We start from the raw sequence: 19,613 nt of genomic DNA, 5'->3' as shown, positions 1-19,613 counted from the left end.
GTTGGTGCTATGGACTAAATGTTTGTGTCTTTTTCTCTCCATCCCCAACCCAAATGTATATATTGAAGCCCAGTCCCCACTGTGGTGGTGTTTGGAGGTAGGGACTTTGGGAAGAAATTGCATGAGGTTTTGGGAGTGGAGCTTTTCTGATGGGGTTGGTGCCCCTATAATGGGATAGAGAGACCAGTGCTCTTGGCCATGTGGGGATACAGTGAGAAGGCAGTTGTCTATAAGCCAGGAAGTGGGTTCTCACAAGAACTGTCCATACTGGTACTTTGATCTTGGACTTCTAGCTTCCAGAACTGTGAGATATAAATGTTATTTAAGCCACCCAGTCTGGTATTTTATTATAGCAGCCCAAGCAGAGTAAACAGTGGGGCTTTCACCTGTATTCTTCCAGTATTCCCTTACTTGTAATCCCTTCCAGCAAGGAATCCCTATACTATCTTTATGAATAAAGCATAAAGGGACTAAGATGTGGAGAGTTAAAATGAATACAGTGTTGGGGGAATCCATAAGATGACTATATCTCAGGAATTCTGCCTCCCCTATTACACTACCCCTGTTCCATCCCCCCAACACATAAAAAGAAATCAAAGCAAGGGTGCCTGGGTGGCTCAGTTGGTTAAGTGTCCCACTTGGCCTCAGGTCCCTATCTTGGAGTTAGGATTCTGTGTCTCCCTCTCTCTCTCTCCCCCTTCCCTGCTCAAGCGGATGCTAGCTCTCACTCTCACTCTCTCTCTCTCTCTCTCTCTCTCAAAAATGAAAATAAACATTAAAAATTTTTTCTTAAAAAGAAATCAAAACAAAACCAAAATGCGTAAAAACCTAAATACATAAATGTGAAGCTAATAAATTATTCTCTTTTTGAGCTGGGCAGCCATTAGATATTGTAAAGTTTATTTTAAGGACTTACCTAGAAACAGTTGAAATAAGGGGACTTAATGGGAACACTAAAACCACATCAACCCAAAATGTGAGAAGAAAACAGCTTCTTGTATTCTTGGTTGAAGCAATAAATAAAAAAAAAAATACTTTCAGAATATTTATGGAGAACAGGAGATGAGACCAGGACTTTCACCTTCTAGACACTAACTCATGTTTGACCTGGGTCAATAATGACAACTTAATTGGCCTAATTGTACATTTCCCAACTGCTGACTAAGTTAATTTGCAACTTAACAGGCAGCACAGTTTGTAAACCCTTGGATTTAGGCCAGTCTCAGCAAGAGCTTTACCCAGAAATGAGTTGGCACACTGGAAGTGGAAGGCAAAAAATGTTGCAAGAAGAGGTTTACTCCTTTCTAGGACTGTTCCCCCAGAAAATGATTTTAGGTTCTGGTTTATGGAAGTTCCAAGTGCTTAGGTATAGAAATCCTCTTTTCTAATTATAAATGATACTGAAGGAAGCTTTCACAGCCATAATCCTTCTGTTGGTCACTCCTTTATTTTAGTAGAGTAGTTCTGGAAAATGGTGGATGCCAATAAAAAGGAAGCTTTTTGTAGCAGAAAGGACCAGACTACCTTGGATTCAATCCTAGCTTAACCACTGAAGCTCTGGTGCTGGTTAGTTGCTTAACCTTGCTGAATGTTAGATCCCTGTCTATAAAGTGCAGATTAACTGAGATGTGGTGTTTAAAACTGGCTCCAAATAGGTACTAATTGTTTTTAAAAAATCAACTTTACTTAAGTATAATTTGACAAATAATATGTACTCATTTTAACTGTTAAAGATTTTACAAATGGATATATTTTCTAACAACCACCACAATCAAGATATAGAACATCTCTGTCAGCCTAGGAAGTTCCTTGTTCCCCTTCCAAGACATTCTCCAGTTATCACACTTGGCCCTAGGCAACTACTGATCTGCTTTTTGGCACCAGAGTAGATTTTTTTTTTTTTTTAGGAGTTTCATCTAAATAGAATTATATGGAGTATATTTTTCTGTGTTTGGCTTTTTTACTTGGTATAATGCTTTTGAGATTCATTCATGTTGTTGTATTAGCAGTTTATTCCTTTTTATTTTGGGGTAGTATTCTGTCACATGGGTAAAACATAATTTGCTTACCTTCTGGCCTGGTGATGAGTCCTGGGTTGTTTGTGGTTTTGAGCTATTATGAATACATCTGTTACAAACATTCTTCAACAAGTCTTTGGGTAGACATATGTTTTCATTTCTCTTGGGTAAATACATTATAGGATACCGCCAAACTATTTTCCAAAGAGGTTGTACCATTTTACATCCTCGGCAGGTGTGTATGAGAGTTCTAGTTGCTCCGCATCCTGACAATACCATCTAGACTAATAGCTCTATAAATATAGACAAAAATCCTTAATGAAATACTAACAAAAATCTGTGTGTGAGTGATCTTTAACAAATGCAAATCAAATTATTCACCTGGTTGTTCAAAATAACCCATTTAATCCCCAGGATTAACTATGACACTCAGACTTGTCCCCATGATCTCTAAGGTGCTCTATGATCTCACCCCAGCTGCTTCTTTGACCTATTCTCCTACCACCCTCCTTTTATTTGTTTTCCAGTCACACCATACATACACGTACTACCTACGTTTGTGAATATTCTTCCTACAAATGGGATTCAGGCCTAAATAATCATCCACCTCAGGGGCTCCAACAGTGGATGTGCATTAGAATCATCAAAGGGGTATTAAAACATGACCAGTGCTTGGCCCCACCCCAGACAGATGAAAAATCCCTAGAAATGATAGTCCTGTGGATTATTTAAAAAAAAAAAAAAACAACAAACCAGGGCATCTAAAGCACTGCCTGAGATGAGAACCACTGAGCTTCATTATCCTTTGTATGCCCAAGGATTCATATCCTGTCTTCCCATTCAAGGATCTAATTGCTCCAACACTGGCCTCTAGTTGTTAATCAGCAGCCTGTTGCATCTTCAGCCTACCCCCTTTTGCTTTATTTCAGCAAGTGAGACTCAAGACTCCTTTGCCTATTAACTTGGAAACATAGAAAGATGGGGAGGTAATGGACCTACGTGATCCAACAAGCAGGTGCTTAGGGAGGCAAAGCAGATTGGAGCCCAAATTTCTAGCAATACAGTTTTGATTACCTGATTTGTTTCCTTTCCTTTTATCTGTGCTTGAGAAAGTGCAAAGAACTGAGAATTTGAAGGGTCCTCAACTTTTTTTAGTGTTCTTGCATTGGTTCTCATTTAATAAATTTCTTCTTCTAGAAGTCCCTCTGTTAACTTTTCTTTCCCCAGTGATCTGGGGGGTGGAGGCTGGGGTGTTAGACTAGCGTTCTCATTTTTAAATGTAAATAAATCACTTGATTATATTTTTTGTCCTTATGTTATCATGAATATTTCAAATGAATTTTATATGGTTCATATTTATGGCTTGGGAGCTATTTCACATTTTGGCTCATTGCCGTCTCATCTGCATATACCATATCTCAGCTGATGTTGATTGGTCTCATTTACATATTCATCATGCTCCTATTTTCAAAGAAATTTTGTTATAAACTGGCTTTTCTTCCCCCTCCAGTGTTATAATAGCACGTAGATGTGTTTTTAAATTGCACTCATTTCCATACATAATTTTTCTGGTTACCATAAATCACCACCTTGTCACCTACTCCCCCCACCCTATTCAGTGTAATCTTCACACTTTATACCAAGCTGACATATGGCTCTGAAGTAATTAAAGACAATGTAAACAGTTTACAGTGCACTTTGCAAAGCCACTTCACATTGCAGAGAGTTTAATGGTTTCTTTTCCCCCAGCTAGTCCCAAAGAGTAGGAAGGTTTGAGATAGTGATGCTGAGTAAAGCTACAATGTGAAGAGTGATCATTTCATTTCCAGGGAGAAGCTTGCCTTCTACCAGAAAGACTCCTTATCTGTTTGACTCCTTATAAAAGCAGAGGGGCTAGGTTAAGCTGGGTTAATAAAAGAAGAATCATCAGCATGGGTTGGGAAAAATTACTAGATTCTTTAAGTCATTGTTAACAGGAGGCAGGGGAAAGAACCAAACTTATCAAATCCTCAACCACCCAGGCCACAGAAAACTCTCTTGGGTTTGAGAACAGGACTAATTTTAAGATGTGAGTTGTTTGCAGCCACCAGCACTTAGTCTCCCCCCCCCCCTTTTTTTTCCCCAGCAGTGGCCTCAGGTTTTGTTTGTGACTCTCCCTCACCCACTCCAAGTGCATGTGATTGGGATGGGTGTTTTCAAATCTGAGAGTGGAATCCATTACCCAGGCCACAGCCAGTTTGAGTATCACCTTCCCTTAGTTGTAATGGTTGGTCCAAGAATGATTGTGTGATCTAAATGAATTATACAAATCTTAAGACTTTTATGAGATTGAGAAAAAAAGGTCAATTTTTTCCTTCTGAATAGAACCCAAGAAATGTGCAAACAGGATTGCTGCTGGCATGTTGCCACCAGGGTGGGACTAAGGACTTAAGCTAACATAGTGGAAGGGAGACCTGAGAGACGGAGGCTAAGTCCTAAGGACATGAAAACTGAATACAATGTTTGCTAAAGCTATTTGTCCTCTCTGACCATCATGTTAAATGAGCCATTAAATTTCCTTCCTTTCCTTAAGCCTATTTGAGGTTTATTTTCTTTGGCCTCTCACAGTAGAAAGTGTCCTAACAAATACAATGGTTGTATCACTTATTTAGAACATATTATCTTGTGCATTTTTGTCCTGAGTTACATTTTAAACTGTAACTATATAAATGCCTAGATCATAGTAGATTCTCAACCAGTGTTTGTATGCCTATCTACTTCTACATTATTTATCACTATCACTCATATTATTTAATATTTTGATATCTGGATATCTTGTCTTCCCAACTATTATATTTCTTCATTTTTATTCATGCATTTATCAGTTATTTATTGTGCAAGGCACCAAGGATCCAGTACTGAATAAAACAATCATGTCCTTTGACAGTCTGGTAGGGGAGTTAGAAATTAAATTATCCCATAAAATAAGTATAAAATTGCTAAAATGAAAGTCAGCTCAAAGAGTCTAGTGGTGGTAGGAGAATGTATATAGTAATGGGCTTTTCCTAATTGGAGAGGTCAGGGAGGGCTTTTCTAGGTGAGTGACTCTGGCATGGGAATCTGAAGGATGGGTAGGAACCGACCAAATTAAGACTGCAAAGTGGAAGAGATGTTCTAGTCGGAACGAGCTGCACCGAACAAGGTTCATGGTAGGCAGATAACATGGTACGTTGTATGAACTGATAAAAGGAGAGAGTGTGAGAGATCTTTTTTCTTTTTAAATGTGAAGAGCAATGGTAAGGCATGGTGTGTGTATGTGGCAGGACAGATGTGGAAGTGGACATAATTAGATGGGAATTTAGATAATATCACTGTGGTTGCCACCTAGAGAATGGATGAGGGTGAGTGCAGAGCATGCTGGAGGACAGGGCAGCATACTTGAAAACTCTTGCAGTCATTTGGGAAAGCTGATGATAGTTGGAGGAGATAAGTGGACAGATGAGAGGTATAGCAAGGAGATAAAAACAGAACTTGGTGTTGTACTTTAATACAAAGTTACACTCTGACCTTGCCCTTAAAGATCAATCAAGAGATCTAGAAAAACTGTGAATTCTGAATACAATCTGATAATAGTGCTATTGGTATGGTGGACACAAGATTATGGTTTGGAAGTACTGAGAGCATTCTGGAAAGGCTGTACAGAGGAGTAAACATTTAATCTGGACACTGGAGGATCACCAGGATTTCTATTCAAATTTCGAGTGAAATTTTAGGCAGAGGGACAGCATCTACATAAAACCAGTGTGAAAGTGCATTTTGTTAATTAATTCACCAGCAACTTTTTAAGAAAATGTGTATTTATTTGGAGAGAGTGCAAGTGGGGGAGAGGGAGAGAGAGAATCCCAAGCAGGCTCCCTGCTGTTAGTACAGAGCCCAACGTGGGGCTCAATCTTACGAACTGTGAGATCATGACCTGAGCTGAAACCAAGAGAGTCAAATGCTTAACTGATTGAACCCCCCATGTGCCCCTCCTTGCAACAACTTTTTGATCCCTCTATGTGCCAGGCACCATCCAAAGAACCAGCTATCTTGTTTTATGTAAGTAATGGGATGTCTGGTAATGAAATGGGAAATGGCACACGTTCCTGCCTGGCAAAAATGTGGGATAAACAGTGCATATGATGGAAATAGAAAGGGCTTTGATTTTTGTGCCACTTAAGACTAAAGACTATGGCAATGAGAGTCCCTCCAGTTTCTTCTGTAAGAGAGTTTGAGCAGTGTGGGTCTGGCAGCAGGGAGCTGAGGAGATCAGACCTGGGTTGGGCATAGCAGCCTCATGTAACAGGCTATGTAAGTGTTAATGAGACTTTGGATATAATAGCTGGAGGGAGAGAAGGGCTGGTTTCCAGGAATATTTTTGAGAAAGAGTCAATAGGACTGGAAAAGGACCTGGGTTTAAGGGAAAGTCAAGGGATACTGAATTTTCCTGCATGGGAGTTTGGGCAGATGGTAATGTTCTTCACTGGGCAATATGAGAAGATAAGAAATTTAAAGATACAGATCATGAACTAGTTTGGATGTATTAAATTTGAGGCACTGGCAGTTTAATGAGGTATAGATGTTTAGGAATCTTTCCATTTGAAAACAAGAATTATCTGGGGCGCCTGGGTGGCTCAGTCGGTTAAGCGTCCGACTTCAGCTCAGGTCACGATCTCGTGGTCCGTGAGTTCCAGCCCCGCGTCGGGCTCTGGGCTGATGGCTCAGAGCCTGGAGCCTGCTTCTGAATCTGTGTCTCCCTCTCTCTCTGCCCCTCCCCCGTTCATGCTCTGTCTCTCTCTGTCTCAAAAATAAATAAAACGTTAAAAAAATTAAAAAAACAAACAAACAAGAATTATCTTTCAAAAGAGAGATGGGTGTTATGGAAGAAGGTTTTGGAGCCCTGATAGTAAGACATCAATTGATGAATAATGATTGGGGATTGTGAGTATAATATGAGAAAGAAAATGGCCAATAATGGAGCTCTGGAATATCTGAATTTTTGAAGGGCAGCCGAGGAATAAGAAAGACGGAAAGAACTGTCAGTGGAGTAGTCTGGGACATTAGGAGAGTACACAGGAGGGTGTGTTGTCACTGAAATTAAAAGGGGGATGAGTATTGTAAAGAAGGGTGTGAATAGTCAGTGACGTCAAAAGCTACAGATAAGTGCTAGGAAGACAAAGTAGAAGTCAAGAGATCTGGCAGGTCCATCATTGTTGGGAACTCTCATAGAGTGATTACATGGTGTTAGAGAATTTGTGGCCAAATAGCAAGAGGGCTGGCTAAAGAGTGAGTGAAAGGAAAGGGCAGGGGGATAGTGAATGCAACTGTTCTTTCACAAGCGTGGGGGTGACCAGAAAGAGGGGAAGGTAGCAGGGAAGGAAGGCAGGATTTATACAGAAAGCTTTTCCCTCCTTCTTTTTAGCAAAAGAAGGTGAAACTTGGCTACATGTGCAGAATGAATGAAAGGTATTTTATGATTCATGGAGAAGGAAATATTGAGGAGGAAGCTGATACTTACTAAGTTCATGAAACTGGCTAAAAACCAGGTGAATAGAAATACTGGGGATACATCAGGAAAGGAGATAAGAAGCCATCACTGACCAAGAATAGGTGAGACAACGGAAGAAAGGAGCGTAGAGACTGAAGGGCACAGTCTGTTCAGAGTTCAGTTTGGTGACAAGCCTTCTACTAAGAAATGTTTTTGAAGTCTTAGGACATACAAAGTGTTGAAAAAAATGAGATCACTTTAATTTTATTTTAGGCATCTCGCTGTGTCAGTATAGGCTGATGAATAAAGTCATGAGGTCGAAATGCACAAGCTGTGTTTGAGGTTTGAGGAAGTTGAGGTTTTAAGCCAGCTGCCCTGTCTCTGGGATTATTGCTGTGTCAGCTCAGCTTAACGATTTATATCACTACTGGAATGTCCTGTCTGATGCTGAACACCCAATGAGGGTCAGTCACACCTGCTGGATTGAATTTGATTAAGGTGGATTATTTTTGATATCTGATATTGCTGTCTTTAGAACAATTTCTATGCAATTATAGGGCTTCTTGGGGATGAGGTGTATCTAATAGTCTAGTCATCTAGTACATGTCAGTTCTAAGCAGGGCAACAGCTAACCCATGTAGGAATATACCTTGAGCAGAGAGCTCCCCAGTTCTATTGCTTCCCTGTTTTCCTCGGTGAGCTCTGCTCCATTGAGTGCCCTATCTCTCAATTCCTGTGAGTGTTGAATATCCTCAAGAAGGTAAACCCTGAAGACTGCAGGTTTTATTTTAAAAACATTTTTTAATGTTTATTTATTTTTAAGATAGAGCATGAGTGGGGGAGGGGCAGAGAGAGGGGAGACACAGAATCTGAAGCAACTCCAGGCTCTGAGCTGTCAGCACAGAGCCCGACGCAGGGCTAGAACCCATTGACCGTGAGATGGTGACTTGAGCTGAAGTTGGACGCTTAACCAACTGAGCCATCCAGGCATCCCAAGATTGCAGGATTTAAACCAGGCTGTCATCCAACTGGGGGCCCTTACACTTAGGAATTAGAGTTCACAGGAGCCATCATCTCCTTTGTGAAAAACTCCTTACTTAACCCACAGGTAGGGAAACCAAGATACCAAGAGATACAGTGATTTAATCAAGATTGCACAGTAAGTTTATATCAAAGCTAGCCCTCAAACCCAGGATTCTGAGCACCTTCCTCTAAGCAGGTGGTGTAATTGCTGAGACATATTCCCACTCTCTCTGCTCTGTGTTTCCTTTATTAATGGATTTCTTTGTTCTTCAGACCTCAGCAAGTATTCTTAAATGGGGGTGAAAGAACCAAGAGGAAAAATTGAATGGCTTTAAGAAGGAGAAAAGCATGTAACCTGAGGGGTTGCTTTCTTATGATGAAAAAATCATTCCTTTCTGTGTAATCCATCTTTCTTTTGCTGTATTCACTGGTATTAAAGTCCTGAGTTCTGGCTGCTGCTCTGGTGAAGAACACATTTTCCTGGCCCTAGAGACCTGGGAGATGGGGTCAAGAACCTTCAAAGGAGTAGTGGGTTACTTTATTAAAAATTTTTTTAAACATAATTTATTGTCAAGTTAGCTAACATAGAGTGTATCCAGTGTGCTCTTGGCTTCATGAGTAGATTCCCATGATTAATCGATTATATACAGCATCCAGTGCTCATCCCAACAAGTGCCCTCCTCAATGCCCATCACCAATTTCCCCCTCTCCTCTGCCACCCCCGTCAACCTGCAGTTTGTTTCTGTATTTAAGAGTCTCTTGGGGTTTGCCTCCCTCTCTGTTTGAAACTATTTTTCCCCTCTTTTTCCCCCAAGGTCTTCTGTTAAGTTTCTCAAATTAAGAGTGGGTTACTTTAAACATGGCAGAATTTATACTGCTTTTTAATACTGTGCCTAATTTTGAGAAAAGCCTGATTGGGGATACACCTACATTAAACTAGCTCAGTACGAAGTTAATGTTTGCATTAGCAAAGGAGTCTTCTCCTTTCAAAGGAAATCTTTAGTGCTATAAACTTTTCTGATGCTTGTAAATGTTGATACATCAATTACCACTTGTCAGCATGGCTTGGAAAAGAGAAGTCTAGAGAATCTTGAACACAAATGTTAGGCCCTGTTGTCAATTAAAAATTATTCAGAAATAATAGACAACATCCCTGAGAAAGAATAGGTATCAGCAGAGAAAATCAGTTTGGTTTATAAAAATTCCACTCACAGGTACTTTGGAGCAATGCCTTGTAGAAGAAAAAGTGAGGACTGCTTAGATTGACCTTATGCTCTTTTCATTAGCCATACTCTGAAAGGTCCCTCACTATTAGGAAATAAAATAGGAGGAGGTGCAGAAAGTTTTCTGGCTTCTAGGCACAGAGCATCACACTGGATGTGATGTGAGGCTGCTGACCACAGCCTATTTGAGGCACTCACACAAAGCACTGTTAGGTACATACATTTTCTCCAGGTCCCCAAATCCCAAGAATGCTCCTTTTGGGATGACTCGAAGTTTGGTGAGGACAAACCTCCTGAAAAGAGAGTAGACATAAAATATCACAACCTATCCATTCACTGATAAGTAATTGCCTAATGTGTAGTATCAGCCAACAGCCAACATATACTAAGTGCTTGTCATTTAGTAGTAGTTGCAATTGCTTTCACATGATCTCTCTTCATCCTCCCCACAAAGCAGTGATGCCCATTTTGCATTAAGAGGGAACAGGTTTAATGAGGTTCATAGATTTGCCCAGGGTCACTTGGCTGATACATGGCAGAGCTGGAATATGAACACTTTCATCATCAGTACTCCATGTTGCCCTCCTGTAGCTTGTGTAAGGCCTCTTTTCTTTCTCTAGTCCAACCCCCAAAACCTCTTCCCTTGCCATTCATAGCTGACCTTGCTTCCTATTTCAAAGAGAAGATGAACCTAATAGAAGAGAACTTCATGCTCTCACATGGCTTGTAGCCACTAAGCCATCTGCACCTGAAGCCATACCCTGCCTTCCCTCCTGTTACCATGGGTGACCAGGACTCTGGACCTGGCTGAGAATAGTGCCTCCAATCCACATCAGATCTCGTCTCCTCTCTTCTTGTTGAGGTAACCACAACAGTAATTTCCCCCTCTCTTGGGTACATTTTATTCACCTATGTTTGCTTCTCTACTGAGTCCTGCCCATCAGTATACAAATACGCCTTAATTTACTTCATCAAAAAAACTCTACTCTCAACATCAGCCACCTTCAGTTTTTGCCATTTTCTTCTACTTGAAATATTTGCTTCCCTCTTCCACGAAGTTTGTTCCAGTGGCTCCTCATCTCCTCCAGGAAAAAACCCACATTGTATACAGTGATGTATGGATTTCCCTGCTCTCCGTTTACACAGACCCTGTACTCTCCATTTTGTCAGTTTTCCCCTTTGCTTCTCTTGTTCTTTTCACAGTACTCTCTTGCTAGTTCTTGGACATGCCAGGTTCCTTCTTGCCTGTGTTTCTGCATTTGCAATTCTCTCTGCCCGGAGCGCTCCTCTCTCAGATATCCTCGTGGCCGCCGCCTCCAGTCTGCTGTTTGCTCAAATGTCACTTGTTTAGTGATGCTTTTTCTAACCACCCTATTTAAAATGACAACCTCCCCTACTTTGCCCCTGGCTCTCTTTCCTGCTCAGAGTTTTCTTCACAGCACTTCTGACATTTTGTACACTATATTTATTTATTTATTTATGTATTCACATATGTATTTATCTCTAGCCTATAACTAGAATACAGACTCCGTGAAGGCAGGAATTTTGGTATGATTTGTCTACTACTGTCTACCGAATGCCCTCAAACTGTCTGGTATGTGGCAAGTACTCAAATTTTTTCTTGAATGGCTATTAATCAGTCTGAGAGTTCTAGGCTTGAGAGTGGAATTATAAGTGACCCTTTTGGAATCTCTGTGACAAGAATACTATTCCTTCCTCTGGCTTTCTCTTGCTTTGTAACTGATTAGTAGGTACTTTCCCCCACTCCTCCCCGAATCTTTCCTTCCACAAGGCGGTGTTTCAGCAGGAATGAAATAAGCACTGAGGAGTTGGATAGTTTTGCAAACCTGCATTACTTCATTCTCTTATTACTTATTGGTGTTAGTGAAACTCCTATTGCAGATGAAATTATCCCGGCAAACGATATTTTACTTTAACTTTGTTTACTTGCTTTTGGCTGTCAGGTGCACCAGCTCTATGGGGAGGAAGCATGAGAGAGAATCTTAAGTGCCGTTTTTGCTTTGGAGGAGTTTATATATGTGGAAAGGTAAAGCCAGAAATGTTGGAATACCAGAAAACAGTTGTGGGATACAGTTGATGTAATAACTATAAGTGTTATGCAAATATTGAAGTGAGAAAGATCCTAAAGTACATAAATACATAAAAGGAAGATTGGAAGAGGTGGGTGAATTTGAGTCTGGACTTCAAAACCATCAGGTCATACTAAACCCATGTAAATAAAAAGAGATCTAAATTAAGATTAAGGACTACGTGCCTGGGAGACTGTCAACTTCTAGAACTCCCATCTGAAAAGAATCAAAGTTAAGGTACTCATTTAATCTTTTTAAAAAATATTTTTACATGTATTTATTCATTTATTATATGTAATTTATTGTCAAGTTGGTTTCCATACAACACCCAGTGCTCATCCCAACAGGTGCCCTCCTCAATGCCCATCAACCATTTTCCCCTCTCCTCCACCTCCCATCAACCCTCAGTTTGTTCTCAGTATTTAAGAGTCTCTTGTGGTTTGCACTCATTTTGTCTTAAGTAACATAGACAAGTCCCTTTTGTTTCTATCACTCTTTTGTTCCTATTATCACAAGACAGAAGAATGATGAAAACAAACTTGAAAAAGCAAATACTAAGTCAACTAGATAGTGCTTTTTGATTCAACCCTAGTAGCATACAAGTTTTCTACAAACACTTATGCCTAAATGTTTCCAAGCTATTAACATAATTAAAGCCTTTTTTAAAGACATAGTCTTGACTTCCATTTACCGAAATGTTATGAACTAGATAACTTGAAGATATTTTCACTAAAATTGCCCAGAAGTCTTCTATAAATCATAATAAATATTGTTTTAATTGCATAGTTGTGCTTCTAAGAAAGTATGAGAAATCCCCAGGGGCCCAAAGTAAAGCAACTGAAGACCAGATGGAACCCTGAGTGGTGAATGCAAACAGAATTCTAAAAGGATAGATTGAAGCCAAACTATTCAGGGAGGAGGTCAGTTTCTGGACTTGGTAGTGAAGGACTTATGTTTTGATGCTAAGATGTTGTGTGAGATGAGATATAGAAGATGAAATGTAAAGATTTATTTCTCTGTGCTGTCTATTTAACTATCTCATGCATTCTAGAAAATAAAAGGGGCAGAAAATGGGAGACAGGCAATTTTTAATGAATTAACATCTGGAAATGTCCATAATTTATAAAAGACCTAAATCGCAGATTTTGAAACCTCAAGTCCTAGGAAGGAAAACAAAAATAAATCTACTTCCAGATACCTCTGAATTAAAACTGTGGAGTCAAAAGAAAAACTATTTTAAATAAAAACAGAAATAGACCTATTATCTTCAAATAAAAATAATCAGCAAACTTTGTAAAAATATCTTCATAATTAGAGAAAATACTGCCTGGTTAGAATCCTATACCCAGAAATAAACATTCAAATGTGAGGATGAAATAAAGATGCTTTTAGACAAATTTAGTCATTAATGAAATTTCAGCAAAGGAATTCCTTTAGAGAAATAAAGTATAATCTGGTAGGAAGGCACAAAAACAAGAAGGAATAGTGAACAGAGAAATCAGTGTTCCTTATTGAATAGGTGGGTTTTCATAATGGTTGGAAAACTCACCTATTCAACAAACAACAATGAAAAAAATATTGACCAAGAATTAGGTCACAAAGCAATTGGTATAGAACAAATAATTGTCTTTGATGTGGTGCATTTAAATTACTTAGAAATTAGTTAAAAGAGATAATAATTAACAGCCTCCCCACAACAACACATGTACAAACATCTAGAAAGTAAAAACTAAATCAAAACAAAACCCCACTCTTTTAAGTCACACATGGGTCACAGAAGAAATTACATAATAATTAGGAATTATTTGGAATTGAGCTGTAATGAAAATACAACATGAAACTTCAGGGATGCAGCTAAGCTGCCACATACAGAGAAGTTAAGGGCTTTAAATTATTTTACCTAAAATGGAAATAAAAAAGATGGAAATTTCACAAGCTACATTTCAACACAGTGAATAAACAAAGCAACAACAGAACAGTGGAAACAGAAAACTATAAAGTCGGTAGTTCTTTATTGCATTTCTGGGTAGAACTTACGGTACAAACTCAAAAGTCATTTCATAAGACGGTTGGGAAAATGAGGGGCTGTTGAGATAGAGGTATTTTGAGAAGATAAACACTCAGCCAGACATTAAAACTTGATGTATAGATACAGTTTAACCTATACTAACTTGTTTCATTGTAAAAGATTAAGTTTCAGGGCTCCTGGGTGGCTCATTCGGTTAAGTGTCCGACTGGCTCAGGTCATGATCTCACTGTTAGTGAGTCTGAGCCCCGCATAGGGCTCTGTGCTGACAGCTCAGAGTCTGGAGTTGCTTTGGATTATGTATCTGCCTCTTTCTCTGCCCTTCTGTCTCTCTCTCTCTCTCTCTCTCTCTCTCTCTCTCTCAAAAATAAGCAAGAAAAAATATTTATAAAATTAAAAGATTTGCTTCATAAGTTTATTGCTAACATGAGTAAGGAGTTTTCTTAGAATATTGAAAGGTTTATCAGAATAGTTTCAAGGACTTTGACTTATAACTTTACCACTAAAAATGATTGTTAGGGAAAAGTACATTTATCTGAATGTTTGTTGAATGAAACCATTAGTCACTTAAAGTTGCAAACCCTTCTTACAGGTCTGTTTTAACCAGCAACTTTGTGATAATTGATTGATTATGATTTTACTGATCTAGCTCTAATTAATGAAGTTTTGTTGAGATTTCCTTTAAATCAGGAGTACTGGTAAAGGCATTATTTTTGATGAATTTTCATATTTATTTACTTATTATTTTTTAAATGTAATGTTTATTTGTTTTGAGAGAGAGAGAGAGAGAGAGAGAGAGAGGCAGATACATAGGAAGACAGAATCCCAGGCAGGCTCTGCTCTATGCGAGTCTATAGAGCAGAGCCTGATGCAGGGCTTGAACTCATAAACCTTGAGATGATGACCTGAGCTGAAATCAAGACTCAGACACTGAACCAACTGAGCCCCTAAGTTTTCATTATAGAAATAAGGTAAGTGAGAACCTAAGAGATTAACTTTAAAACACATTTCAAAATTTAACTTTGACTTGAGAGAAGAAACCTAAAGAGAATAGAAAAAATTAATAGAGTAGAAATTAAAGATTATAATGGAGAAGATTAATAAACTCAAAAGCTAATTTTTTAGAAAGATCAATAGAATAAAAAAAAAATCTGTCCACTTCAACCAAGAAAAAAAAAAAACAAAGCAACAACAACAACAACAAAAAACAATGAGAGTTATGAAAAATGGCACTTAGGTAAAGACATTAGTTTTGTTTTTGTTGTTGTTTTTTTGTTTTTTGAGGTATAATTGACACAATGCTGCATTAGTTTCAGGTGTCCAACATAGTGAATTAACAATTTCCATCCACACATACCAAAACAAAAAAACTTGTTTGTTTCCTTTTCATTTTGTTGGTGGTTTCCTTCAGAGAAGCAAGATTTAAATTAGAGAGCCCTAGGAACAATTCCAAAGCATTAAATTAAAAAAAAATCAGGCAATATGGATAATTTTCCTTGAGATATATACTTACCAAAATTGATTAATGAATATATAGAAAAACTGAATGAATCTAAAACTGTTAATAAGTTGGGTTTGTAGTTTAAAACCCATCCACCCCAAAACAAGGTTAACATGATATTTTATTTATTTTTTGATTGATTGATTGAATAAGAGAGAGAGCAGGGGAGGGACATGGAAAGAGGGAGAGGGAAAGACTCCCAAGCAGGCTCTGCACTGTCAGCGCAGAGCCCAACAAGGGGCTTGATACCACAAACGGTGAGATGATCACCTGAGCTGAAATCAAGAGTTGGACTCTTAACTGACTGAGCCACCCTTATGCCCCAGTATCATATCATTTTAGAAGTAAATTATGCCTTTTTAGAGTAATAGAAAATCTCAATCTTATACAAACTATTCCAGGGACCAAGAAAAGAGGGAATGTTCTCAAACCCATTTTATGTGGCTTGTATGACATCAGTAATAACATCAGACAGGGACAATAAAAGAGTAGAAAGATTAGGCCAATCTCACTTATTAATGTAAATGGAAAAATCTGAAATAGTATAATAGCAATATGTTCTCAATAGAGGCTAAATAAATAATGTTGCCAGTTTGAATTTGTCCTAGAATTCAAGGGTTGTTAAATATTAGAAACGCTGGTAAAATTTCCACATTGAGAAATTAAAAGAGAAAAACCACATGATTTTCTTAATAGGCATAGAAAATATATTTAATAAAAAATTTCATTCATGATAAAACTTTTTGACAAACAAGGAAAAGGAGGAATATTCTTAATCTGTAAGGAATAAAAATCTATCAAACACTACGATAAATATCACAATTGTCAAGTATTAGAGATATTCTTTTTAAAATTAGGAATGAGGCAAGGATGTTTACCATTACCTCATCCATTCAGTATTGTGTTAGATGTACTAGCCTAGACAGTTAAGAGAAGAAGAAGAAAAATATCAGTATTATTGATGAAAAACTCTCATCTATAGGTAACATTATTGTCTACACAAATAACTTTCCTTTAAGAGGTTAGGAGTAGAACTAATGAGAAAGTCTAGCAAGGTAACTGGCTATATAATTAGTGCACAAAATAATTTTCATTCTTAGGTTATCTTAAAGTGTATCAATTATAATAGTCATAAAACTTATTCAATAAAAGAAATATAAGAAAAAAAAAGGTTTAGGGTTATATGGAGAATAATCAAATACTTAACTGGAAAACCTTTTAAAAAACAAACCCCGAACAAACAGAAATGCCACAGTTTTACATGGGAAGTTCTCAACATTGTGAAGGTATTGGTTTTTTTAAAATTTTTTTTAAAATTTTTATTTATTTACTTTAAAATTTTTAATGTTTATTTTTGAGAAAGAGAGACTGACATGGGGCGCCTGGGTGGCGCAGTCGGTTAAGCGTCCGACTTCAGCCAGGTCACGATCTCGCGGTCCGTGGGTTCGAGCCCCGCGTCAGGCTCTGGGCTGATGGCTCGGAGCCTGGAGCCTGTTTCTGATTCTGTGTCTCCCTCTCTCTCTGCCCCTCCCCCGTTCATGCTCTGTCTCTCTCTGTCCCAAAAATAAATAAAAAACGTTGAAAATAAAAATTAAAAAAAAAAAAAAAAAAAAAGAGAGACTGACAGACAGCATGAGCGGGGGAGGGGCAGAGAGAGAGGGAGACACAGAATCCGAAGCAGGCTCCAGGTTCTGAGCTGTCAGCACAGAGCCGGATTTGGGCTCGAACCCATGGACCATGAGATCATGACCTAAGCCGAAGTTAGATGCCCAGCCAACTGAGTCACCCAGGTACCCCGTGAAGGTATTGGTTTTAATCTACATTAGTATATAAATTAAGCATATGACACATCTGAGGCACAATAGCCTTTTCTTTTGTTTTCTTTTTTCTTTTTCCTTTTTTTTTTTTTTTGGTATATGTGAATGGAAATTGACTAGGTGATTAATATTCATATGGAAGAACATTCAGAGTATAAAACAAGATTGGGGGAATTGACATTCCAGGCAATATAAATTTTAGAAATTAAAAGTGATTAAAATGTTGTGGTATTGACAGAGATTAAGAAGTTAGGGCAGTGGAAGAGAATAAAGATTACAAAAATAGATGATAAACAAAAGGAAATGGCAAATGACAGAGTAGCATTAAAAATCAGTGGAGGAAAATGTGAAATAATCAACCAGAGATGCTGAAACTATGCTTGTAGAAAAAGATAACATTACCATACTAACGTCTCAGTTCCAGGCTTACTAAAGATCTAAATGGGAAAAATCAAAGGTTTAAAACTCCTAAAACTTTTAAATATAACACAGAAAACTGTACACCAAAATCAAAAAGTTGATACCCTGGACTATATTAACTTAAAATTTCTGTTAAACAGATACATAAACGAATGAGAAGATAAGCTGTGGACTGGGGAAAGTGATCTGCAATACATACAACTAACGAAGTGTTAGCATCCGGAATATAAAGAACTTTACAAAATAATAAAAATACAGTGCAGTAGAAAAATTGGCAAAATATAAACAGGCAACTTCTTTTTTTTTTTTTTTTAATGTTTATTTATTTTTGAGACAGAGAGAGACAGAGCATGAACGGGGGAGGGGCAGAGAGAGAGGGAGACACAGAATCGGAAACAGGCTCCAGGCTCCGAGCCATCAGCCCAGAGCCCGACGCGGGGCTCGAACTCACGGACCGCGAGATCGTGACCTGGCTGAAGTCGGACGCTTAACCGACTGCGCCACCCAGGCGCCCCTAAACAGGCAACTTCTATAGGAGGAAATGCAAACAACCAGTAAACATATTAAAAGATGCTCAACTTCATTAGCAGTCAGGAAAATGCAAATTTAAACAATAATTAGATACCATTATACATCATCATATTAGCAAACATCAAAAGGAAAACCTCACAATAACACTGCTGGAGAGGCCATGGAAAAATAGGGCATTTTCTACACTCTTGATGGAAGGGTAATTTGCTAGGAGTACTTTCAGTAGCCATGGGCAATATGTGTTAAATTCAAAGATACAAATGTCTTTGAACTTAGCTATTTCATGTCTTTCTGCTACATGTGTACCCGGAGACAGGTAAAAGATTAATTACTGCAACATAATTTATGATAGTAAAAAATCAGAAATGAATGGTCATGAACAAGAGCATGAATAAATATTAATAAACTGTTAGATATTGAACCACAGTCAATTATAAAGCCAAGTTATAAAGCAGTGGAAAGAAATGAACTGACTAGAGCTGCATGCAACAATCTGAAGAAATCTCTAAAGCATAATATTGAAGGAAAAAGCCAGTGCCATATACATGCAGTATGTATAGAATATGATTTTTATAAAGGCTACCCTGGAAAATAGCATATTGTTGCAAATAAATCATATCTTTTTATTCTGTATTTTTGAGTTTTGGATATCTTGGAGTTTTGATGACTCTGGAGGGCGTACTCCTACCAGCTCTAGCTAATTCCTCCAAATGGCAAACAAGTGGCCTGTGAGTGTGCTTTTATATACAAACCAACTAATTCAGAGTCATTGGGGCCAACCACCTTCCCCAAGGCCCCCTTACAGTCTATTCTCTTGCCCTAATCATCCCATGGCAGCGCTACACCCTAGAGTCCTTGGAATTTTATTTAAATCAGATGATCCTAAACCTGCTTACGCTGTTTCATCAGTTCCTTCCCATGGAAGCCACAATAAAGGCTCTTGCCATATTTCCCTTGACCCAGCTCCCTCTGCCTCCTGGTGCTTCCCTATGTGCCCCTACATAGTGTGGGGTCTGAGTATAACAGTGTATCTTTTCAAGATCAGTTGTCTCCTGATCTGTTGGCCTCTCTCCTTTCCTGAATAATAAAACCTATATTATAAAACATGCTTAGAGATGCATATATATTTATCAAAAGGAAAATTTGAGAATGATCAACACCTAAATAAGCAAAGTATTATTTCTTCTGTGAAAAAAGGACTGGGACACAGCCATATCTAAAATATTTTGTATTTTTAAAAACCATCTGAACAGTTATGACCAAAAGTTAAGATTAAGCAAAGCTGGGTTAGGTGTTTTATGAGTGTTGATTATATTATTCTCTATACTTCATACTTAAAATATTTCATAATTTTTCAAGATTGAAATTCTCACCAGGCCATATCCAAAGCATCATTTATTTGTTTTTAAATGGAGGGAGTGATTTAAAAGTATCATCATATTGTTCTTGTCAGATGGC

General features: G+C 38.2%; 1 protein-coding gene across 3 annotated transcripts in view; it reads right to left on the bottom strand.

Moving 5' to 3' along the window:
- Positions 1-19,613, bottom strand: part of FSHR (follicle stimulating hormone receptor) — a 175,011-nt gene that overhangs the window by 86,988 nt on the left and 68,410 nt on the right. For all 3 annotated transcript variants that reach the window (XM_058684153.1, XM_058684152.1, XM_058684151.1), the window contains exon 2: positions 9,992-10,063. In XM_058684153.1, the coding sequence (XP_058540136.1) occupies positions 9,992-10,063 (72 nt within the window). The remainder of the gene's footprint in view (positions 1-9,991; positions 10,064-19,613) is intronic.

The sequence above is a fragment of the Neofelis nebulosa genome, chromosome 9, assembly GCF_028018385.1.
Source record: "Neofelis nebulosa isolate mNeoNeb1 chromosome 9, mNeoNeb1.pri, whole genome shotgun sequence".
NCBI classification, from domain to species: domain Eukaryota; kingdom Metazoa; phylum Chordata; class Mammalia; order Carnivora; family Felidae; genus Neofelis; species Neofelis nebulosa.
This window is presented reverse-complemented; position numbering and strand designations above follow the sequence as displayed.